Source organism: Garra rufa, chromosome 14 (genome assembly GCF_049309525.1).
Source record: "Garra rufa chromosome 14, GarRuf1.0, whole genome shotgun sequence".
Lineage (NCBI taxonomy): Eukaryota > Metazoa > Chordata > Actinopteri > Cypriniformes > Cyprinidae > Garra > Garra rufa.
In genome coordinates, this window is record NC_133374.1 from 18,321,011 (window position 1) to 18,345,789 (window position 24,779).

Sequence of the window (24,779 nt, forward strand, 5' to 3'; positions counted from 1 at the left end):
AATTTCCGTCAACTGCCCCTGGACTCTGCAATAATTTCCGAAAAGCTCGAGTCCATGACAAGCCCGAGTTTGCTAAAGATTGTACTTGAGACCGGACTCGAGTCCGAGTACAAGTCTGAGTACCCCAACTCTAGAAAATAATGCACAGGTGGTGCGTTACACCTCGGGTGTGCATTATTTTCGTAGAATTCAATGGACCGAAGTGAAACTATTCCGCTTGTACTACAGTTACCACACCTCAAGACATTGATCAGATGATATATTTCAAGACATTCGTCCCGTTTTTGTCCTTAAAACGCTATTGTGAGTAGGATTAATTTCTTAAGCAGCTCATCCAACAGCTTCGTTGCAAGTTCCAAAATTGTCATTTTAGACAGTAACGATATTTGAGCCTTTGATAGCAAACTAATGCAGTTAATAATAAAGTTTAGACAGACCGACAGACACGCAGACAGGCAGACAGAGAGAGGGAGAGAGAGATTAAGTGCATGAATTACCTCTCTCAAGTCTGTGCGTCTCTCAAAGGTGACTGGCAGCATCTAGTTAAACTTCAAGAGTTTATGCTTTCCGTACAAAACGTAATATTGTGGCAAAAACATGGAAATAATCTGTCGTTTTCATCCTGTTGTTTACTGTATTTATTTTTTTGGCTAGTGTCGTTGTGGGTTTTGGTTATTTTGCTGTTTTAGGCTGTGAGGCCCTTTCGTGTGGCGAAGTGATATATAGACATGTAATGCGGTCAAATGCTGCCTGGAACTACGTGGCACGGTAAACACGAAGTCTGGGTCCAAAATGCAGGGGAAGATATATTTAATTAAATAAACACAAATAAACAGAACAAAACAAAACCAAAAGGCCAACACGGCACAACACAACTAGAACTGGGCAAGATACACAAAACAGGGAACACGATCAAGAGCAGGGATCCGACACACAGAGACACACATACCAATACAGGAAAACAATGCAGACTCCACAGGGTAGTGGGAGAGTGGAGATTATAAAGACAATGGTGATTGTGAACAGCTGTGGATGTGATGAGTGCTGATGACAAAGATAGGTGATAACAATTAGGAAGTTCAGTGCAGGGAACAGCGACCTCAGGTGGCTGAGGTAAAACCCCACAGCCCAGATTGTGACACTACCCCTCCCCCACTGAACGGCTTCCAGACGTTTCCTAGGAAGAAACAAAAACAAAACAAACCATCTGGAGGGAGGAAGAACGGGTGGAAGGTGAATCAGGGGGAGGGATGGCGGGCCAGGCCCGTGCAGTGGAGGAACGTGAGTTGGCTTTGTCGCCAGAGGAACGTCAGTCGCCAGAGGAACGTGAGCTGGCATAGCCGCCAGAGGAACGTCAGCGGGCACCGCTGCCAGAGGAACGCGAGCCGGCCTAGCCGCCAGAGGAACGCCAGCAGTCACCGCCGCGTCCGGCACAGAGAGAACGGTCACCGCCGCCTCAGGAACAGAGAGAACGGTCACCGCCGCCTCAGGAACAGAGAGAACGGTCACCGCCGCGTCAGAAACAGAGAGAACGGTCACCGCCGCGTCAGGAACAGAGAGAGCGGTCACCGCCACCTCAGGAACAGAGAGAACGGTCACCGCCGCCTCAGGAGCAGAGAGAACGGTCACCGCCGCGTCAGGAGCAGAGAAAGCGGTCACCGCCGCGTCAGAAACAGAGAGAACGGTCACCGCCGCGTCAGGAGCAGAGAGAACGGTCACCGCCGCGTCCGGAACAGAGAGAGCGGTCACCGCCGCGTCAGGAACAGAGAGAGCGGTCATCGCCGCGTCAGGAACAGAGAGAGCGGTCACCGCCGCGTCAGGAACAGAGAGAACGGTCACCGCCGCGTCAGGAGCAGAGAGAACGGTCACCGCCGCGTCCGGAACAGAGAGAGCGGTCACCGCCGCATCAGGAACAGAGAGAGCGGTCATCGCCGCGTCAGGAACAGAGAGAGCGGTCCACCGCCGCGTCAGGAGCAAAGAAAGCGGTCACCGCCGCGTCAGAAACAGAGACAACGGTCACCGCCGCGTTAGGAGCAGAGAGAACGGTCACCGCCGCGTCCGGAACAGAGAGAGCGGTCACCGCCACTTCCGGAACAGAGAGAACGGTCACCGCCGCGTCCGTAACAGAGAGAGCGGTCACCGCCGCGTCCGGAACAGAGAGAACGGTCACCGCCGCGTCAGGAACAGAGAGAACGGTCACCGCCGCGTCAGGAACAGAGAGAACGGTCACCGCCGCGTCCGGAACAGAGAGAACGGTCACCGCCGCGTCAGGAACAGAGAGAGCGGTCACCGCCGCGTCAGGAACAGAGAGAGCGGTCACCGCCGCGTCAGGAACAGAGAGAGCGGTCACCGCCGCGTCAGGAACAGAGAGAACGGTCACCGCCGCGTCAGGAACAGAGAGAGCGGTCACCGCCGCGTCAGGAACAGAGAGAACGGTCACCGCCGCGTCCGGAACAGAGAGAACGGTCACCGCCGCGTCAGGAACAGAGAGAACGGTCACCGCCGCGTCAGGAACAGAGAGAACGGTCACCGCCGCGTCCGGAACAGAGAGAACGGTCACCGCCGCGTCAGGAACAGAGAGAGCGGACGTCGCCGCAACGGGAACAGATATAGCGGTCGCCGTCGCATCAGGAACGGAGATAGCGGTCGCCGCCGCGTCAGGAACGGAGATAGCGGTCACTGCCGCATCAGGAACAGAGATAGTGGACGCCGCCGCCTTCCCGCGGAAGAGCATCTCCGCCCCCGCCGCAAAGTAGGGGCGCATCTGCGCAGCCTCGGCCCTATAGGCGTCCATCTCCGCCAGGCAGGCGTAGATGTACTCGAAACGAGTGGCCGATGCCGCCTCGAAGGACATCACCGCCGTCTCGGGAACAGAGCGGGTGGTCGCCGCCCCCAAGCGGGCGCACGCCGCCGCCAAACGGGGGGACGCCGCCTCCCTGAAAAAATTCCTCCCTGCTGGACCCATTTTAGTAGTCTGCATTCTGTCATGGTAAACACGAAGTCTGGGTCCAATTTGCAGGGGAAGATATATTTAATTAAATAAACACAAATAAACGGATCCCCGTCTAAGAGCCAGTGTTGCGCGAGACGAGTCAACTCAGCGGCTTGGGCACGGGCTGGCTGGCGAGGTTTGTATTCCCACTCCTGGAACATCTGTGCAGCGGTAATCGGTGACAACCCCACTCTGCCGAGGATCTCTCGTCATATTGATCGACGTGAGCAGCTGGCAGCGAAAAGTAGGCGCGCTGTGCCTCGCCGGTGAGGAGGGGTGCCAGCAGCCGTGCCCAGTCTTCCCGGTCCCATCCCTCACGCACCGCGGTGGTTTCGAACATCTGTAAGTATGTTTCTATGTCGTCATGGGCCGTCATTTTCAGCAGCAGCTGGGTTACTTGCAGACGGGGATCCGGCAGTGGGACGCGGTGAGCGGCGGCGGCACGGATCGCTGCGATTTCTTGCTCCGTTTGTCCCTGCCGAGTGGCGAGGTATTTCGGCGATCTGTTGCTGGCGGATGCTTACTTCCGTCAGCCGCTGCAGAATCTCCTCCATCGTTGTTGCGCGAGGACGGGGAGGAGCGCACGCCTGAAATAGAAGAGACAGAGAAAAAAAAGTCCGTGAGACAGTGTTTCCTTGTAGGTGATGTGCCTGCATTCTCCACCAGTGTGAGCGGGTGACAAATCACACAACAAGGGTGGCTGAAGTGAGAGCCCCGGAGGGTGGGTTTTATTAACAAATTGCAGACGTGAGAAGGTGAAAAGGGGGAATTAGCGTGCGGTGCTCCGTGTCTTGTGCTGTCTTCGAGGGCTTGGTGGTCCGTGCTCGTGCTGGCTGATCGGTCACACGCTGCTCTCTGAAGGAAAAGACGGAAAACAAACATTAGTCTGTGCTCCGCAGAGAGGTCTCATTGAGTGTGTGGCGCACACGGCTTATCTGGCCGCGGCCGAAGTGGAAACAGCTGTGATCGATCAGCCGGTGATGGGCAAGCGCAGCTGATGTGTGTGTGTTTCCAGGGCGACGCTGATTGAGGCTCGGGACGCTCGTCACACTACGTTCGCCATTTTACCCTGAAAATAATGCACACCATTAGAACGTTTGTCAGCCAATCAGATTCAAGTATTCAACGTCCTTGTCTTTAAGCGCTGTTTTTTTTTTCCACATGTTTGCAGAAAAAGGCATACCAAAAAATAAGAGAGTCAGATGCGGTAGAGCGTTTTGATTTAAACGAACCTTTCTTGGTCCTACACCTTCCACAGAATACATATAAATACGTTTAGACCACTTAACTTAAAGATTGCTATCGCATTGTGAAGACTTTTAACCAGCATAGCAAAAATGTTTTTGAAGACAATCACCTAATCCAGCTTCAATTATTGAGAAATGTGCCCTACAACTGTAAAAAAAAAAAAAAAAAAAATTCCCTGGAAACTCCCTGGCTGAAAAGAGGTCCCACTCAGGCCTTGACTTGTACAAATAACAATATTTTTGAAATCACATGGGGCACATGGATTGAGTAAATTTGAAACTTACTGTGAATAATGTGAAACTTGCAATTAAAAGAGATCTGCAACAGTTTGTATTAACATTGATAATTAATAGATAATTAAAGAAATAGCCCCATGCACAAAACTATGAAATGAAAGCATGCTAACCGTATTCTTTTACTTAAAAAATGCAATAGAATTTCCTCCAATCCTGCATTAGGAGTAAATGAAAGTAAAATCTTAACCTATATAACAAGACCAGCCTCTCAGAGCATCTCACAAAGGAGCCGCTGGTTGAACTGAGTGAGTACCTGCTTTCTTCTCTTCAACTTAATTAAATTCTCTCACTGTAAAGCTACTCTAAGTATTTCAATGCAAAACTTGAAAAAAAAAAATAGATTTTTACATGTTTTTGATCTGTCAAATAATTGACTCAGAAACGTTAATTTAAAAAATAAAAAAGTAAGTATTAATTAAGCAATTAAATGAGCAAGACTGTAGACTACTGCTGCATATCATCATAGGTACACGTTTATATACCTTGATTCCCCAGGAAGATTATGAAACAGTTCACTTAATTTCCATTTCATCAGGCCTTGTGGGTTACTAAGCAACATACAGTCTGTATGTGGAGACAGAGATTTAACCACAATAGGGTTTTTCAGGGTTGCACAAGGGGAGTGAGAAAGCGAGAAGTAAAGCCAATATTTCACAACTTCCTTTTTATTTTTTGACCACTGGTTGGCAAAAGCCATTGCTCTTGGCGAAGCGGAAAGCCCGGGGCCACTTTTAGTAAAATGCCTATAACTCTGAAATATGAAAACTGAATGAAATAAGATGTCTTTGCCAAACTCACAAGCCTCATGAAAGAGCTCAATCTGATGTCACAGGACAAAAATCGTGGAGCTTGGGTACTTGGTGGCACTATAAGAGGGGGAAAAAAACGAAAAATGGCTATACTTACATAACTCTTTGTCCTATCAACATGAATATCCCTGTGTGTCTTGGTCCAAAGTGTCTATAGGGATGTAAACGATTGTATATTGCGTGTTTTTTTGCACATAATTGCGATATTCATATCATATGATAGAACTCCTCATTCCAGACAGCTTTTCCTCTAGAACCACTGCTGTCAATCAAATTGTCTGTTAAATGACTGAGAAAACTATAGTTTTTTTTGCTTAATTACCCTTAAGTTACCTCTACTTGCTGAATTGTGAACTGCATGTTTAATTTTTTTTTAATAGCATATTTAATTAGTCTGATGGAGACATGAAACAAGTGTCATAAGACAAGGACAGTGGGCAACTTTCACAACCTTTTACATTTCCCCATTTACTATATGTAAAAGCAAGTCTGGAACTTGTTCAGTCATGATAGGTTTCTCATTCTCCTAACATGACCTCTTCTGTCAATTTGCCCTTCCATGTCAGAATTTCCTACCATAGGCTACCAGTTCAAAATTATAGCTCTATTTGTCAATCTATCCTACCACATTGAGGGAATGAATGATAAAATAAAGTAAAGTAATAAAGTTTTCACCCCTCTCTTAATACACCGTGTTTCCTTCTGAAGCATCTGTGAGCATTTGAACCTTCTAAATTAGTTGCTCAGAGTCCCTCAGTTGTCCTCAGTGTGAAAAGATGGATCTCAAAACCATACAGGACTTATGAACAACTTAACATTTTTCAGTTTCTTTAAGGTGTATGTAAAATTTTGACCTCAACTGTAGTTACAGAATATACATCTCTGGCTCTTGGTCATATTTTGCAGATAGACTGGAGACATGTCTAAAAGTAGAGATCTGAGCCAGTTCTATGACGAGAAGGTGCGTCCATGTATTGACCTAGTGGACTATCTCAGGTCACAAGGTCTTGAAAAGGACCTTAACCTACCAGCTATTGCTGTCATTGGTGATCAGAGCTCAGGAAAGAGTTCTGTGTTGGAAGCTCTGTCTGGAGTGGCGCTGCCTAGGGGAATAGGTAATATAAGAACAGTAGTTACATTATACTACGGAGTGGGAATACCTGAATATAAAGGTGTTGTTCAGCTGACCAACTAGTATTTTAAATACAGGTATTGTGACACGCTGTCCTCTGGTACTTAAACTGAAGAAAATTACAGAGACTGACAAAAACTGGAATGCATTGCTGTCATATAGAGATCAAACAACGACGCTAAAGGACCCAGCAGAAATAGAGAATGCTGTCTTATATGGTTGGTATTATTCCACGTTTTGAAATCACAGGAATAAATTACATTTTAAAATATATTCAAATAAAAAGCAGTTATCTTAAATCATAAAAATATTTCACAATATTACTGCTTTTGCTGTATTTTTGATCAAATAAATGTAGGCTTGGTAAGAAGAAGAGACTTCTTAAAAAAACATAAAAAAACATACTGTTCAAAAAAACTTTTGATTGGTAGTGTATAGTTCATTTATTGCCTTTATGACTTTATTGCCATGTGAGTCTTTAGAATATTTCATCTGGGTATGATGATTGTGTCATTGTTTTGTTTTGTAGCTCAGGGAGTATTGGCTGGAAATGGAGAAGGGATCAGTCATGAGCTGATCACTCTGGAGATCCACTCACGTAACGTTCCTGACCTTACTCTCATTGACCTGCCAGGCATTGCTAGAGTTGCCACTGCCAACCAGCCAAAAGACATTGACAAACAAGTAAGATGCAATTTGTGTATGGAAAAGTTTACAGCATTCAAATATTTCGATCCTTGCAGTATGGCATTCAGTGATTTTGGTTTTCTGTAACAGATAAAAGATCTAATTGAAAAGTACATTCAAAGACAAGAGACCATCAGTTTGGTTGTGGTGCCTGCAAACATTGACATTGCCACCACTGAGGCACTGCAGATGGCATCCAATGTAGATCCAGCTGGAGAAAGAACTTTGGGTTCGTAGCATTCCATATAGGTTACTCAGTAGTAATGTCAAATATATTGTACATGTTTTCTTGAAATAGACAAATATTCAATCCACAGGTATTCTGACTAAACCGGACTTAGTGGACAAAGGCATGGAGGAGACGGTGGTCAGAACAGTGAATAATGAAGTAATAGCACTGAAGAAGGGCTACATGATTGTCAAATGCCGAGGCCAGAATGACATCAATGAAAAACTTGATCTGGCCAAAGCTCTGGAAAATGAAAAAAAATTTTTTAGGGGACATCCTCATTTCAGGTAAGAAGTGAATCTGAATAGAAGAATTTCTATCAGAATTCGTAGCACAAACCATTTCATGCCTATGTAAGAAAAATTATAAGGATAGTTCACACAAAAATGAAAATTCTGTCATGAATTACTCACTCTCATGTTGTTCCAAACCGTAAGACCTTCGCTCATTTTTGGAACTTAATTTTGCAAATTGAGATATTTTGGATGAAATCTGAGAGCTTTCTGACCCTCCATAGACAGCTCACCTCCATAGGCAGTGCCCTACCACATTCAAGGTCCAGAAAGGTACCAAGAGCATAAAAAAATAGTCTGTGTGACATCAGTGGTTCAACCGTAATTTTATGAAGCTACAAGAATACTTTCTGTGCAAAAAAAACTCAAATAACTACTTTATTCAAACATTCCTTTCCGCATCACCCTAGCGCCATTTTGGAGAGTATCACAACTGGTTGTCGATTTTTTTTTTTTTTTTTTGCGCAACAAAAATTATTCTCGTAGCTTTATAAAATTACAGTTGAACCACTGATGTCACACGGACTATTATGTTGATGTTCTTGGTACCTTTCTGGACCTTGAATGTGGTAGGACCCTTGCTGTCTATGGAGGGTCAGAGAGCTCTTAGATTTCATCAAACATATTTTCATTTGTGTTCTGACGACGAACGAAGGTCCTTCAGGTTTGAAACGACATGAGGGTGATTAATGACAGAATTTTCATTTTGAGTGAACTATCCCTTTAATATTTACAGATTTAAAAAGTATGCAAAGTTGACCTTAACTTCCTTCTTAGTATTCAAATGACTTCTTATCTTACAGGTCTCTTCTTGAAGAAGGAAAAGCGGCAATACCCTATCTTGCAGAAAGACTCACAAAAGAATTGTGTGAACACATTATTGTGAGTATGCAAAATTACATGACATACAGCAGCAGAAGCATTTACACAGTACAGAGTATCCCTGTTTTGAAGCATGGCAGCTGGTTTACTGTGGTCCTTGAGTTGGTCATGAGCTGGGTTAAGCTTAAACCTGCTCGTGACCAGCTTTGCTACCTGATTTCATAACGAAAACATACCTGTAGGAACTTTTTTTTGCAAGACACGAAATACGTACCAATAAGTAGGTATCACTGCAGTTTTTCAAACAGAAATAAACACTAGAGGCGGTAAAACATTGAGCACTTGTACACATAACTTTGTTTTTGTACAAAGTTATGATTACAGCTCCATATGTTTCATTTTCCAGACCTAACAAGCTTGCTCAGTAGCTCAGCTGGCACGGAACTGGAATTGCGTTTTTTATATGCTTTTGCTTATACTATCGGGTAGGTTTAGGTTTATTGCAGATAGTATGTTATTTTAAAACGTCATGGAGCATTAGAGTTATAGCACGACTCAACGGACATTTCCAGTCAGACTGCAGTGACACGTAACGGTCTGGGTGTTTGTCCCTTTAAGGCTCAGGATTCAGGGTTTCCTTTGCCCCTTCACTCATGTGTATATGCAGGAGGGATTGTCCTTTCTATCGTTTTGTTGCTTCTTCCTTTTAGTAATAATACAGTAGTTGATGGTGACCTGCCTTGTGTGGTTCTTCAATAACGTACAATACATTACAATGTACAACACCAACGTCACATAAAACCAGCATATGCTGTTTTTTCAACAGAGATATGGTACGTTCATCTGTTCGTGGGGGAAAAAACAAATACTCTTTTAGCGCCACTCAGCGGACATTTCAAGTCATATATGTCACTGGCTGTACGTATTTTGCGTCTTGCGGAAAAATTCCCACTGGTACTTTCGTCATGAGATCAGGTTGCGCTTAAACCAGCTCAGAGATATGATGACTACAGAAAAACACAAGATATACTCGATTCATTGGGTTTGAGCACCCACTGGAAGAAACATAAATCGGCCCCTATGATTGACATTGTTATTTATTGTTGTTTTATTTACTGCTTCTACGGTGACCGAAATTGGGAACATTTCTTTACTTTTAGAAAACACTGCCAGATTTGCAGAAACAACTTGATGTGAAAATACAGAAGACGTCGGTGGATCTTGAAGCACTGGGTCATGGAGTTCCTCTCGATAAATATGAGAAGAACAAATTTCTGGTTACGGTAAAATGGGGTTGCACATTTGCAGGGGTCACAAAATTGTTAAATCTCTGGTAGCCCTTCAGGCAGGTATTACTCAGATTTTGGTAGCTCTCAAATGAATTTAACTAGCCCAAATTAGACTTAAAAAAATCAGACATGAGTCTGATTGTCAATAAAGAATATTTTCCATAAATATCAGTGAAGACATTTTATTTCACTATTTGCAGGGTATCTGCAGCATTTTTAACAATTATTAATTTAATTTATTAATTATTAAAAATCATGCTTATTAAAATACCAACAGACAGAGAGGTCTATTTGAACCTCATAATTAAATACAAAATGCTGGGAAACTTCAGCATTTTTGTGTATTTGAACCCTTTCCAACAATGACTGTTTGATTTTGAGATCCATTTTTTCACACTGAGGACAACTGAGGGACCCAAATACAACTATAGCAGAAGATTCAAATGCTCACTGATGCTTTAAGAGCCAGGGGATGAAAAATATTAGTCTTTTGGGAAACATGTAAGTATCTTGTAGCTTCTGAAGGCCAATACTAAATGAAAAAATGAAAAGATTATAGGCAAAATAAAAAAATCGTCATTCTATTCTCTAAATTTATCGTGTTTGCTTCAGTTGTCCTGAACAAAAAAAAAGGATATTAAAATTATACAGTCATTGTTGGACAGGGTTCAAACACACAAAAATGCTGAAAAACCAGTGGGACCTGAAGGATTTTTCTTTGAAGAAGAGTAGGCAGTTTAACTGTTCAGGACAAAAATTACATGCATTTTGTATGATCCCTCTTATTTTGGTAAATTAATTAACATTTAGCAGATTCTGCAATGTGTAATTTTTTACCTCAACTGTATACAGCATGAAAATAGTATACATTGCCATTTCTTATCTTTCAGTTTGCACTGAAGCAATGTTTTTTAGTACAGAATCTTTCACTAAAAATAACTTTTGAGATTTTGTGCTCTGCAGAAAATTCACCAGTTCACTGATGCCCTTGAAAGAGTAAAGACGGCAGAAGAAGATGTAAAAAAACCAAACACAAGGGTCTTCTCCAAAATCAGAGAGAAATTTCAAAATTGGAAAACCACCTTGGATGCCAAAGCCAACAAGAGTGAGTAAATAATGATATGAGCGTGTCTGGGATGAAATACTATTATTGATCCTGATTTTTTTCTTTTCAATCAAGCGGAGGATACCCTCAGAGTTGATGTAGCAGAGTATGTGAAGACTTATAGAGGAAAGGAGCTTCCTGGATTTACAAACTATAAAACCTTTGAGAGCATTGTTAAAGAATACATTGTGGAGCTAGAGGAACCGGCTTTAAAAATGCTCAAAGATGTCAGAGGTGAAGGGCCGTGTTTCAAGATGGTTTTCAATGCCCTCAATTTTTATTTTTTAACAATATACAAGAAAAACAACTTTATTTTTTAAACGATTGATAGAATCACCTCTAACTGACTTTTTTTTTTTCATTTACAGAAATTGTTTGCTCCTCTGTGGGCCAAATCATTAACACTCATTTTAACGGCTTATCTAACCTGGTGAGAGCTGCGAAAGAGCAAATGAATGGTATTGTTGATATAGAGTTTCAGAAAGCTGAAGAGAAAATACGTTCACAGTTTGAAATGGAGAAAATTGTTTACTCTCAAGATGATCTCTACGATATCAAGCTTCGCGATGTAAAAGCAAAATCAAAATTAGATTGTGGGCTACTGGCACCATTTGTCAATCAAGATGTACGTGACATGGCATACCATCTCATGTCCTATTTAATGGTTTGTATGCCTTTTAAGTTTTTAATTTGATTGTTCATTAAAGAGTGAAGTGTGTAGTCTCATTTCTGTGGCAAATGTCTTTTTGGCTTTGAATGTAATTGGTACTGTATGTGTTTGTAGATTACCTCTAAACGTCTGGCTAATCAAGTTCCACTGATAGTCCACCATCACATGCTGGATCAGTACATCCTTCAACTTCAGAATGAAATGCTTCTCAAGATTGGAGAGAACAATCAAGATATGCTGCTCCAAGAAGATCCTGATGTTGTGCGTAAGAGGAATGAACTGAGAGAGCAACTGAAGCGCCTAAAGAGAGCTGGTATAGCACTGTCAGAGTATATGCATTCTGACGGTAATGTCACCTCACAACAAGGTCCCTGGTTCTAGTCCCTGCAGACCACAAAACTGAGATAGGCTCCAGTATCCCTATCACCTTACAACTGATGAAAAATACTCAGTTTCAAATTTTATTTTATTTGTTTACTTATTGCATATTACTAGTCTTAATGTGAATGATTCATACTGCATGCAAATATAATTTTTTGCATTGTTTTCTATTTAGTCATGGTGGTGTTCTGTAAGTGGAAATTAAAGACACCCTTATCCTTTAAAAGATAAAAGATCACACCTGTTTTATGTAGATGCACTTCCACTATCTAAAAATGCAATGGTGCACTAATTGTGGTTTATCAGCAAGTGTACGCTGATAATATATATAATTTTACCACCACACCTATGTGGTGTTATGTTATGTTTTACTTAAAGCTCCATTAAAGTATATGACTTAATGATGAAAACTTGGTCTGTGTATTTTTTGGTGAAAATACAGGTGCTTGTCATATAATTAGAATATCTTCACAAACTTGATTTATTTCATTCATTCATTCTTGATTCATTCCACACAGACTGACATATTTCAAGTGTTTATTTCTTTTCATTTTGATGATTATAACTGACAACTAATGAAAACCCCAACTCAGTATCTCAGAAATTAGAATATTGTGAAAAGGTTCAGTATTGAAGACACTTGTTGCCACACTTTAATCAGCTAATTAACTCAAAACACCTGCAAAGGCCTTTAAATGGTCTCTCAGTCTAGTTCTGTAAGCTACACAATCATGGGGAAGACTGCTGATTTGACAGTTGTCTAAAAGGTGACCATTGACACCTTGCCCAAGGAGGGCAAGACACAAAAGGTCATTGCAAAAGAGGCTGGCTGTTCACAGAGCTCTGTGTCCAAGCACATTCATAGAGAGGAGAAGGGAAGGAAAAGATGTGGTAGAAAAAAGTGTACAAGCAATAGGGATAACTGCACCCTGAAGAGAATTGTGAAACAAAACACATTCAAAAATGTGGGGGAGATTGACAAAGAGTGGACTGCAGCTGGAGTCAGTGCTTCAAGAACCACTACGCACAGACGTATGCAAGACATGGGTTTCAGCTGTCTCATTCCTTGTGTCAAGCCACTCTTGAACAACAGACAGCGTCAGAAGCGTCTCACCTGGGCTAAAGACAAAAAGGACTGGACTGCTGCTGAGTGGTCCAAAGTTATGTTCTCTGATGAAAGTAAATTTTGCATTTCCTTTGGAAATCAGGGTCCCAGAGTCTGGGGGAAGAGAGGAGAGGCACAGAATCCATGTTGCTTGAGGTCCAGTGTAAAGTTTCCAAAGTCAGTGATGGTTTGGGGTGCCATGTCATCTGCCAGTGTTGGTCCACTGTGTTTTCTGAGCTCCAAGGTCATCGCACATGTGTACCCGGACGTTTTAGAGCACTTCATGCTTCCTGCTGCTGACCAACTTTATGGAGATGCAGATTTCATTTTCCAACAGGACTTGGCACTAGGGTTGCCACCCGTCCCTTAAAATACGGAATCGTCCCGTATTTGAGAATGAAATTGCGCGTCCCGTTTTGAATCAATACGGGACGGGTTTTGTCCCGTATTTTTTATAATTTTTTTTTTTAAAGCAGTGTCTCATGCAAATACTCACTGCGGTAAAGCCAGCCGCGGTTCAGAAAAACACGGTCAAGCCAGCCGCGATTGATTTTAAGTATGCGCGCATATTACAGTGATTACGGTAGTTTCAGAAACAACACAGAGAGAACGCGCTTGCAGAGCGCTTTTCATTTAGACGCCCAGGACTGAGAGATAATACTACAAAATGAATTTTTACTTACTTATTTATTTGCATTTCTGCTTTAATATCCGTTTTATTTATTGGTGTACTTGATGGTTCTTTTCTGAGAAATGGGACATTATTAGACTTTAGAGTCTAATAAGTAGAAAAAAAAACAATGATCAGTTCTTATTCAGGACGTCCCATATTATATGCAAAACTCATATGAAACCTTTTTACTGCAGCATTTTTGAGATATGGGACATTATTACATTTTAACGGGGTATATAGACCCCATTTCTAAAAAGTAGAAAAAACAATGATCAGTTCTTATTCAGGACGTCCCATATTATATGCAAAACTCATATGAAACCTTTTTACTGCAACATTTTTGAGATATGGGACATGATTACATTTTAACGGGGTATATAGACCCCATTTCTAAAAAGTAGAAAAAATGCGTCCCTTATTTTTGGGTATTACAAGTGGTAACCCTACTGGGCACCTGCACACAGTGCCAAAGCTACCAGTACCTGGTTTAAGGACCATGGTATCCCTGTTCTTAATTGGCCAGAAAACTCTAGCCAGAAAATCTATGGGGTTTTGTGAAGAGGAAGATGCAACATGCCAGACCCAACAATGCAGAAGAGCTGAAGGCCACTATCAGAGCAACCTGGGCTATCATAACACCTGAGCAGTGCCACAGACTGATCGACTCCATTCCACGCCGCATTGCTGCAGTAAATCAGGCAAAAGGAGCCCCAACTAAGTATTGAGTGCTGTACATGCTCATACTTTTCAGTTGGCCAAAATTTCTAAAAATCCTTTCTTTGTAATAGTCTTATAATATTCTAATTTTCTAAAATACTGGTTTTCATTAGTTGTCAGTTATAATCATCAAAATGAAAAGAAATAAACACTTGTGATACATCAGTCTGTGTGGCAAGAATGTATACATTATACAAGTTTCACTTATTGAATGGAATTAGTGAAATAAATCTACTTTTTGAAGATATTCTAATTATATGACCAGCACCTGTAGTTAATGGAGGAAACCTTAAACAATGTCTTAGGAAAAAATATGACTGGGCAAATAATAGATTTTTTATCTCACAATTCAGACTTTCGCACAATTGTAAGTTTATATCTTACAGTTTAGAAAAAGTAGACTAGCAGTGCTGTCCTGCTGTGACTGCAGCACATTTGGATGGAATTTGATCGCAGCTGTATAATACAAGTGCACACACTGTAGCGTGTCAGTTCAGCAGCCCACATTAACAGAGTACGGCCGGTTACACCTTCCCCCAGCCACAAAACACGTATTCACCGCATCAACACCCAAAGCCACAACCATGAAACCCACAAGCTGGGCCTTTCCTTCCCTTGTAGCTTGCAGAAATATCCCTGCTTCCACTCACAGTTCAGAGTGGTTGCCTGAATGCTTTTTTAATATAATCAAATATATTCATATTGTCTGTGTGCCACCCTCACTGAAAAAAATGATTCATTGAATTTACTCAATTTTTTTAAGGTAAGTGGTTGCAATCAATTGATTTGATCTAAATTTAAACAAACACATTTATTTGGATTTAAACAATTTTATTTAGTTAACTTAGTATTAAAAAAATGAGTAATTTCAGCCCAATTTAAATATGCTACTTCCTCTTAATTTATTTAATTGTTTCTGAAGAAAAAATATTCATTGAATTTACTCAAATTTTTTAAGGTAAGTGGTTGCAATCAATTTATTTTAGCTACATTTAAATAATCACATTTTGTTGACTAAATTTCAAAATTGTTTTAATCACTTACCTTAAAAAAAATCCTTTTCTTAAGGAGAGGTTCTTAAATGGCTTTGCAAATACACACAACAAGTTTAATGTTTTGAATTTATTTTTAATGTCATCAGATGTAAATTCAGTAACAGTTTCTTTGTATATACAAGTGTTTGGAAGACAAGTGCTTACTTAACATTGCACATTCACAAAATAAAAATTAACAAAAATTCACAGGTGAAAGAGGCCACATTGTTGAGTGCGGACTTGGAATTGCCAAATTAATAAAAAATATGTGGAAACAGGCAACAGTATATAGTGATTAAACAGTATATTGTATTTTTTCAATAGTGAATAAAACAATAGTGCTAAAACTGTTCATATGTCATGCCACAAACTGCAATTTGTAATGGATTTTACAGGTATGCCCATGGTGATGTGTTGTGGGTCTTTCAAGGAGTCATCTCTTTGACTGTCCTATATTTAAATAAAAAGAAACTGTTATTAGTAGGGTTGGGTATCAACTGATATTTACCAGCCAATATGCACAAAAACAAATCAGTATGTCATCATAAACAGCTGTTTTTTTTTAAGTTAAAGTGAAAGGAAGCATATGAGAAAGAAAACTGACAAATCTATTTGTATATCTCCCACATGTTGTTCCTAATCTGCAAATGGAACACAAATTCAGATATTTTTAATGAGATCTGTGAGCTTTCTAACCCTGCATAGACAGCAACGCAACTCAACTGAAATGTTCTTAGGCCAAGAAACACATTAAAGATATTGGTAAAATAGTGCATGTGACATCAGTGGTTCAACAGTAATTTCATGAAGCTACGAGAATACTTGTGTGCAAAGAAAACAAAAATACAGACTCCTCCGCGCCACCGTCTGCCATTCATGAGAGTACCATGACACAAGTGTTTGGTGTTGCTGACATGAACATGCATGGGCTGAACCATGTTTATAAGCAAAGAAAAACACACGCATATGTCATTGTAGTCTTGACAATGGAGGCAGGAAGAAGAATTGTTGAATAAAGTTATTTTTGTTTTCTTTGCACATTAAAATTATTCTTTAGCTCTGTAAAGATACGGTTGAACCACTGATGTCACATAAATGGTTACACTTATGTCCTTAGTACGTTTTTGGGCCAGTTATATTGTTGCCTATGCAAGTCCAGAAACCTCTCAGATTTCATTAAAAATTTTTTTTAATTTTTTTTGGTTCTGAAGATAAACTAAGGTCTTCTTGGGTTTGGAAAGACATGAGGGTGAGTAATTAACGACAGAATTTTCATTTTTTGGGCAACTATAACCCTTTTAGTATTTGAAATTTAAGTAGAATTTAAATTCAAGCAGAGACATTTTTGTCTGGACACTGTATTTGACATCACTGTGTTAAATAATAATACATATGGGAAAGGAAAAGACACTTGATAAATGAATACATACCTCCTGTAAAATGCCGAAATATTTGACCATTTTCCTCCCAGTAAGACCTCCTTTCTGGAAAACAGCAGTGATCTGTGGAACATAACATATTACATTATATGATATATTTCATTAAAGTCAACTGTTTATTGTAAAATGCTTTAATACTAAAAATACTTACTGTGCATATTGCTGGAATAATACAACTTCAGGAAAGTGGCGAACCTGGAAACTTCCTTCGGCATCAAGGAAATGGTATGTGTCCTAGTCACAGGAACATGCAGAGAGTCCCTCAAATGAAAGTAAAAACACAATAATTATTATTGCTAGTTTAAAACAGTTTACATGCTGCACCATTAAAGCTAGCAAAAAGGGGCATGTTCACATGATTACAATTGTGAACACTAAAAACATTCAGAAATCCAATGTTATATTGTGAGATTTACTGATAGGAACTAACTGGAAATTCCCCTCATAACTTCATGCCTTCGTCCATATTTTTGATTTCCCGGAACTTTCTATTACAAGGCATAGTTATTTGGAGTTGTGATGGTGTCCAGTATGAACGAAACACATCTAACGTAACACCACAAATAAAGTTTGAGTCTGTGGAAACAATTCTACAGTACAAACACGCAGTTAAGGATACGATCTGCCCATCATTGCTTTAAATTCAATAGTTGCCACAGAAGTTAATAATTTTTTTCGGTATCACGCAAGCACTACCTTACGCCGGTTTCACACTGCACGCGTAAGCAGGGCGTAAGCAGCGCGTATTTTTTTCGGCGCCCATGTTAACAGATTAGAGCATTCACACCGCACGCAGGGACGGCGCGGCAGCGCGTAGCAGGAGCAGAGCAGTATGGCGAGTGGATCGTGCCACGGATTACCAGCCGAAGGCGACGGTCGTGTACTTTTCCGTTTGAGAAGGGTTACGTCGCCACACAGACGCGTGACACCAACGCCGTAGAGAAGTACGTCGCCTCAACAGACGCGCGATAAGTTACGTAGCCTCAATAGACGTGTGAATAGAATTTCCCCTCGGGGATAAATAAAGAAATTCTGATTCTGATAAGAATGTCTGTTAGATTTGTTGAATTTGTAACATTGTCAGCAGAGCTGTAATTTCCCCAGTTTCATACAATAAAAATCAAAGATGAACATGTTTATTTAAAATCAAGTAAAATAATAAGTAATAAAAACAATATCTTAAGTATATTTTGATGGATATAGCCTTGTGTTTTATTTAATTTAAAGGGATGTATTTGCATTTTACTTAAAGGGATAGTTAACGAAAATCAAGAACTTCAAAATCAAGTAATCACTATAGGCTAATCATTTTAATTTCATTTCAGTCCTTTTGTTATTTTCTTTCTTCTGTGAAACTAAAAAAAAAATATTGTTTTTGTTTTTAAAATCTCATTACTTGAAGGCACTATTCATACTCTCATTGCACATGGAATAAAGCTAAGAATGAAATCGTAAGTTATGGATTGTCAGAATACTAGATCAATAGAAAAAAAATCACAAGAATAAAAATCAAAGTACACTTTCATTTTATTATCCAATTATTTTGATGACTATAAAAATACAAAATAGACACAATGTTTTAAAAATAATTAATACATTTTACAAGATGAATAAAAATCCCAACAAGAACAATACGTAATGTTTCAGATAAATGTTTAATCATTTAATAACAAATTGTAAAATGCAATAAAAATCATGAATCTGTAAATTTGATAATTCACTTTAACTTTTATTTAATTGACAAAAGTACAAAGAAAAGATTTTCCAAGTTTCAATGACCAAGTTAAATATATTTTGTAAATATAAACAAATTTTGATTTTGATGGCTACACCACACTAAAAAACGGGACAGAGGCAAAATAAAAAAGGGTTTTAGAATATCTAAATTGGGCTGTTTTGGAGCAGTTTGTGAGCAGGGTAAATTTGTAATATTTAAGGTTATCAGGTTTGGCTCATCAGAAAGCTATATATCAAGTGATGCTGCTGGTCCACTGGGCCAGAGCTCATCTCAGATAGGCAAAGAGACAGTGGAAATGTGTGCTGTGGCCAGATGAGTTCACTGGGAAAAATGGATGTCAAGCTGTCAGTCCCAGTCTTATATTAGGGGTAGAAGATTCCTTCTCCTGTGGCTCCATCTAGTGGACAACATTAATATCACCGCCTTCATCTTTCAATTAAAATGGCCGATTAGCGTCCCAATTATGATAAATTCGTGAAACTAAAGCCAACAGGCTAGGTCTTAAGGACGGATCGTGCCCAGTAGGTCTGGGTCTTTTCTTGGCAAAAAAGTGTCAAACTGTGTCTAAAGATAATAATCTTAGAATCCAAGAACCAGTCATTGCCATTCGTTTTCACAAAGATTTTTTAAACATTTAATATTTGTCACTGACACCAAGTGCAGCTATAGCAGAGAAGTGTTTCCTGTCATATATCATTCAGCATTCATTTTGTAATTTTATCAAACATTTTTCTTGATTGGAAAAATCTCTGTTGTTATGCTTTATTTCTTGTCTTTTTCAATTCATCAGTTTACGCTGCAAATTTAAATAGTTTCGTTTTTATGCAGTCGATACCCTAAATTATGTCAGTGATTCTCTCATTTTTAAAGATGATCAAGTATTATTTATTTCGATCGGCAGTCTAACACAAGTTAAGAAAAAAAGCGTATTTCCCCATCTATAGAATACAGGCTAATTCCTTAATTTTTAACTTCTTCTAAATATTTGTTATGAAGAATAAATCAACTTTAGGCTAGGCTAACGAATTTCTTCATAACCTATATACATAAGGTATAGCCTATATTCAAAACGAAGTTTTCATGTATAAATTAATAAATCACGAATATGACGAAACAAAATTATATGTAGATATAGATATATAATATCCTCATCCATTTGATACAAAACTATATATATATATATATAGAGAGAGAGAGAGAGAGAGAGTTTTGTATCAAATGGATGAGGATATTACAGTGACTGGAATTTATTAAGTAGTGTTTTATTTTGTTGTAATCATTAACTTGGGAAATGTAACGAAAAAAACAAAAAACAAAACAAGTAGCCTGCATTTAACTTAGGTCTACAGACAATTCGTTTTAATCCCTGATTGTAGAATCCATCAAAAAGCAAAAAAAAAAAAAAAAAAAAAAAATCTTGAAATTCGTTCACTGTGTTAAGTAAGCAATCTTCATTTATTCTTATATTCTTATATTATATTGATGCAAGAAGAAATAATGTTATTTCATCATATTCGTGATTAAAGAATTCATGTAGACTTCGTTTTGAAGTAGGCTATTCGTTATGAAGAAAATTCGTTAGGCTAGCATAAAGTTCATTTAATATTCTGCATAATAAATTGTATTTGTTTTTTATTATACTGCAGATCGATATAAAATAATTTTAGATATTCTTTAAAAATTTGAGAAATCACTGACATAATTTAGGCTACTTTTTTCGACTGGAGAAAAAACCCCCGATTTAAATTATAATTATTATTTGTTTTGCTCTTTAATGGATTCTATTATTGACTTGAAATTGTGCTACATGTGAATGGTCTACATGAGATATAGTATTGCTCAGATAAATGTTTTTAAAATATGCTAGAAATGTTATAATTAAGGGAATTTAACATAGACCTACGCATTTTAAAAGACATTATAAAATGTGTCTACTCCTCATGCAATAATTACAAAAAGAAAAAGAAGCATCGGACATAATCCAAAACATAATGTAACAGCTAAACAGAACATGAAATATCATTATTATCACATCATCATCATACATGAAAAAGACTTAATATTATGCAGCAATTATTATGCACTGTTGTTAGGTGTTTGTAAATAACTAAATAAAAGTAATAACCTATAACAAATACACCTACTTTAATGCAAACTTTAAATTTAGTTGAAGGAGACGACGTATGTATCAGGCGTCATGTGAGGCGACGCACCTAGTTCAGACGTACTTATCACACGTACATTTTTTTATACTTTTCTCATGTACGCCGCTGTCACGTCGCCGCCATTATAGGTTCCAACAGTGACGTCGCCGTGACATCGCCGCGGGTATGTCGTCTGCCCTCCCTATTAATCCCATTCAAAATTTGACACGGACTGACGGCGACGGAAGGGTAGTCTGCGCCTTCGTCTTCTTCTGCTTAGCCTTAGAAAAGGCATTATCCACTCGCCATAGAGCAGAAGCGTCAGTGCCGCGATCGTTTTGGCGCCGAGTCTATTTTTGCTGCGCCGCTTACGCTGGAATAAAGCCACAGTGCGTCGTTCTTGATCAAATCTGACCTGATTCACACGAAAAATAACAAGTTATCCATAAAATCATGTATCACATGTATCACAATCACGGTTTAAAAGGCTCACCAGCAAAAAATAATGCATTTGTTTGTAAATAATGTCTATAAATTAGCCTACTTGTTCAAAACAATCACGTAAGCAAAGTTTGTACTATTTTCTGCTTGTTTTGATAAATAAACATACTACTGCCATTAAAATGTTATTATAAAACATTTTAAAATACAGAAATAAAATCATTTTTAAAAGAGAAGATTCTGAAAGTACTGAAGGAGATCCTATAATTATTTAATATAGATTTACAGTAGCCTACCAACAAATTATATTTTAATATGATATGTTTTAACATGTTTTTAAATATAATGGTTTCATTATAAACGTGGTGATTATCTCAAAGTTGGACAACCACCATAAAAAATATGAAAATATCATATGAATCTAACCATGTCATGGCAACAAATGTAAAAGTCATTTATTACTTATCTTGTAAATTATTGTGCCTTTAGACCTAACAGCAGGGGCACTTTGTACCCAAATACCATAATTTTACATATTCTTTTCGTTATTGAAAAACTGTTGATATAATTATCATAAACCTAACTGGTAATCATTAAGACGATCTTTGTCTAAAATATATATTCAATATTTTAGCGTTTCTAATTTGCTACTTAAATCTACAACATACAACATATCACAAATCAAAGCACATGACAGACAGTTGTTGGAGAACACCTGAAATGCGTGACTGAATGAACAATACTTGTCTATATTGGAAGTACACAAGCTGCGGTTCAGTTGCGCGCGACAAACGCTTCCAGTGTGAAAGGAAAATGGATGCGCGCCGCTTCTGCTCTGCTTACGTGCTGCGCACGCCCTGCATACGCTCTGCTTGCGCGTGCAGTGTGAAACCGGCGTTACCTTCAGCCAAAACAAACTGCTCTTGAACAAACAAGTTAAGGACATTAAAGATGACCCGTCCAAAAGGATTTAACATTATATGTCATGTTTAACCACATTAGAAGCCGGCAGATTCCCGAAGGACTGGCTGTGGTAACGTTAACTTTACTTAGGCGGGAACTAGGGCTGTCGCGGTTAAGGAATTTCCCTTGCGGTAATTTTGAGTGGCTCAGTAGCGCGGTATGCGGTATTACCGCCATATATATATATATATATATAATTGTGTGTAGGCTGTTACAATGTAAGGTCATATTCAGAAATCAATAAACCGAAACCAAATCGCGTTGATACATGAAGTGAAGTAAACAGTACTTACATAGAAACCTAGCCAGAAAGAAATGCAAATTTTGAAGAAAAATGTCAGACATATTTAGAGGCTTTGCATCTGAAATCTTCGTATACAACAGTTAGCGCGCACCCTCGAGTCTGACTGGACAAGAGACTTTCTGTCCGTATTTCACCTGCGTGTTCTAGGCGAGCTGTCAGTCAGTGCAGTTTCATTTTTACGCCACAAGATGGAGGCAAGAGACTATCTTTGAGTAAATCTTTAAACCGTTCATTCAACTAAACGTTCAAAGACGCTTATTTATTCAAAGAGAGACGTAATGAAACACGAAGTTGAAATCATTTTAACTTTAATCGCCACTTTTAAAGGCTCAGCTGACCAGCAGAGCATCGATGATAAGACATAGATTTCACTTTCCTTGGACATGACAAACTAGTTTCACATACATACCTGACTGGATCTGAAAGACAGACGCAGGTAATCGCACAAGCTCAGTCGATCTCTCTCTCATTCGATGTCTGTTTAGGCTTGTTAAGTGCATATCTACTGAGCCTCATAATAAACACATTATGTTATCATTACTAACTTATTACTAGTTTAATATTCAGCACACAGGCATTAAGAGAGAAGGGCAAATCCTTAGGAAAAAAGAAAACAGGCAAATATCGCGGTTGCTGCGGTTGTTGCATTCCTCTGCGGTTATGCACGTCAATAGCGCGGTATTGCGATATTGCGGTTATCGCGACAGCCCTAGCGGGAACACCAATAACGTTACCGGCCTGAGCATCTCCGAAAGCGCTTAAGCATTTAAATAGACGCTATCCTTTCAAATAAACGGCGTATTTTAGGCTTATACAACTACATTTTCATACAAAAATATCTTAAAAGTACATTCTGTCACATAAAAAAGTATTATTTGTGTTATTTGTGTAAGTTATATGTGACCGTCCGTTGGTCGCTGTGGAATTTCTCCCAAAGACTCATTTTGCAGATATTATTTATACAGCGAACAAACTATTTACTGTAATAAACAGTGCTACACTACATTATTACTCACATAAATATTACTCACCGTGTAAATCGACCGAATGATGAAAACTCCGGGTCCGGAATGAAAAGTTCCCACCGTGAACCTGACTGAGTCGTGACTGGAAACTCCTTTTGGCGCCAGGGAGAATGTGCATTTGTGCGCATGCGCAGAAAGTTTACTTAATATTTTCTAACTGAATTTAATTAATTCACATGGCTTGGATTTAAAACACATGTAATTCGCTTAAAACCAATTAATACTTATTAATTAAAATCAAAAACTAAATTTTTATTATTTAAACTAGCGAAATTGAATCATGCTTAATTTAATTGGGGCCATAATCATTTTTTTCAGTGCTGAGTTGTGTGTTTCTGGTCTTTTGAATGGTCTGCGTGCTTAATAACAAATTGATTTGGTAGATGGGCCTTCAGGCCAGTCTCCTCTTTCTCTCTGCCCCTCCCTGCCTTGTTTTCCTCTTTCCATAAACAGTTCGATATTGTGTTTTGGCCTGCAGTTTGCCTCTATTGTTTGTTCTGTTCATGCCTCATATTTCATGTGCTCTGATTCTCATCTATTCAGGTGAGCTGTCTTCTTTCTGTGGCAGAGGCTCACCGCTTGAGTGAGGTTGGTTGTGTTACCATGGGGACATCTGACATGAGCTTATTGAAGAGTAAACGAGGGCAGAGAGCAGCTGTGCTGTGTAGAATCGTGTACAAATGAATGCCCTTGAAATGCCCAATAACATAATATCAAAGTCCTTTTAAGGTGTTTTATAGTCTTTGGTAATACATATGTGACCATGGACCACAAAAACAGTCATAGAGTTACATTTTTTAGGATTTATCGATTTATACATCATCTGAAAACTGAATAAATAAGCTTTCTACAAATCTGAGGGTGCAATAAAATCTAAATATTAAGAAAATCACCTTTAAAGTTGTCTAAATTAAGTTCTTAACAATGCATATTACTAAACAAAAATTAAGTTTTGATATATTTACGGTAGAAAATGTACAAAATATCTTCATGGAACATGATCTTTACTTAATATCTGAATGATTTTTGGCATAAAAGAAAAATTTATAATTTTGACCCATTGTTGACTATTGCTAATATACCCATACTTATTACTGGTTTTGGGGTCCAGGGTCACATATGTATGTGTATGTATTGTGATTATATATATATAGCTTTTTAGGATTTAAGAAAGATATTTTTTATAGAAACTTAAAGAACAACTCGCAGATTAAACTTTTTTTAATTAAATATTTTATTTATT

The 24,779-nt window shown here is 39.0% G+C and overlaps 1 protein-coding gene and 1 long non-coding RNA gene across 2 annotated transcripts; one reads left to right on the forward strand and one right to left on the reverse strand.

The window, feature by feature from the left end:
* The first annotated feature begins 6,257 nt into the window (after window positions 1–6,257).
* On the forward strand, window positions 6,258–12,340 carry LOC141285467 (interferon-induced GTP-binding protein Mx-like). The gene is made up of 11 exons (XM_073818476.1): window positions 6,258–6,460; window positions 6,555–6,695; window positions 7,007–7,161; window positions 7,255–7,393; window positions 7,482–7,680; window positions 8,490–8,568; window positions 9,669–9,791; window positions 10,761–10,902; window positions 10,978–11,136; window positions 11,271–11,566; window positions 11,687–12,340. Exons 1-11 carry the CDS (start codon window positions 6,265–6,267, stop codon window positions 11,951–11,953), a joined length of 1,896 nt encoding a protein of 631 aa, XP_073674577.1. The 5' UTR covers window positions 6,258–6,264; the 3' UTR covers window positions 11,954–12,340.
* A 3,507-nt stretch (window positions 12,341–15,847) lies between these two features.
* On the reverse strand, window positions 15,848–17,128 carry LOC141284259 (uncharacterized). Its single transcript, XR_012338393.1, has 3 exons — window positions 17,073–17,128; window positions 16,913–16,984; window positions 15,848–15,932 (listed from the first exon to the last, which is right to left on the reverse strand). It is a non-coding gene; the product is annotated as an uncharacterized lncRNA (long non-coding RNA).
* Between the last annotated feature and the right edge of the window lie 7,651 nt (window positions 17,129–24,779).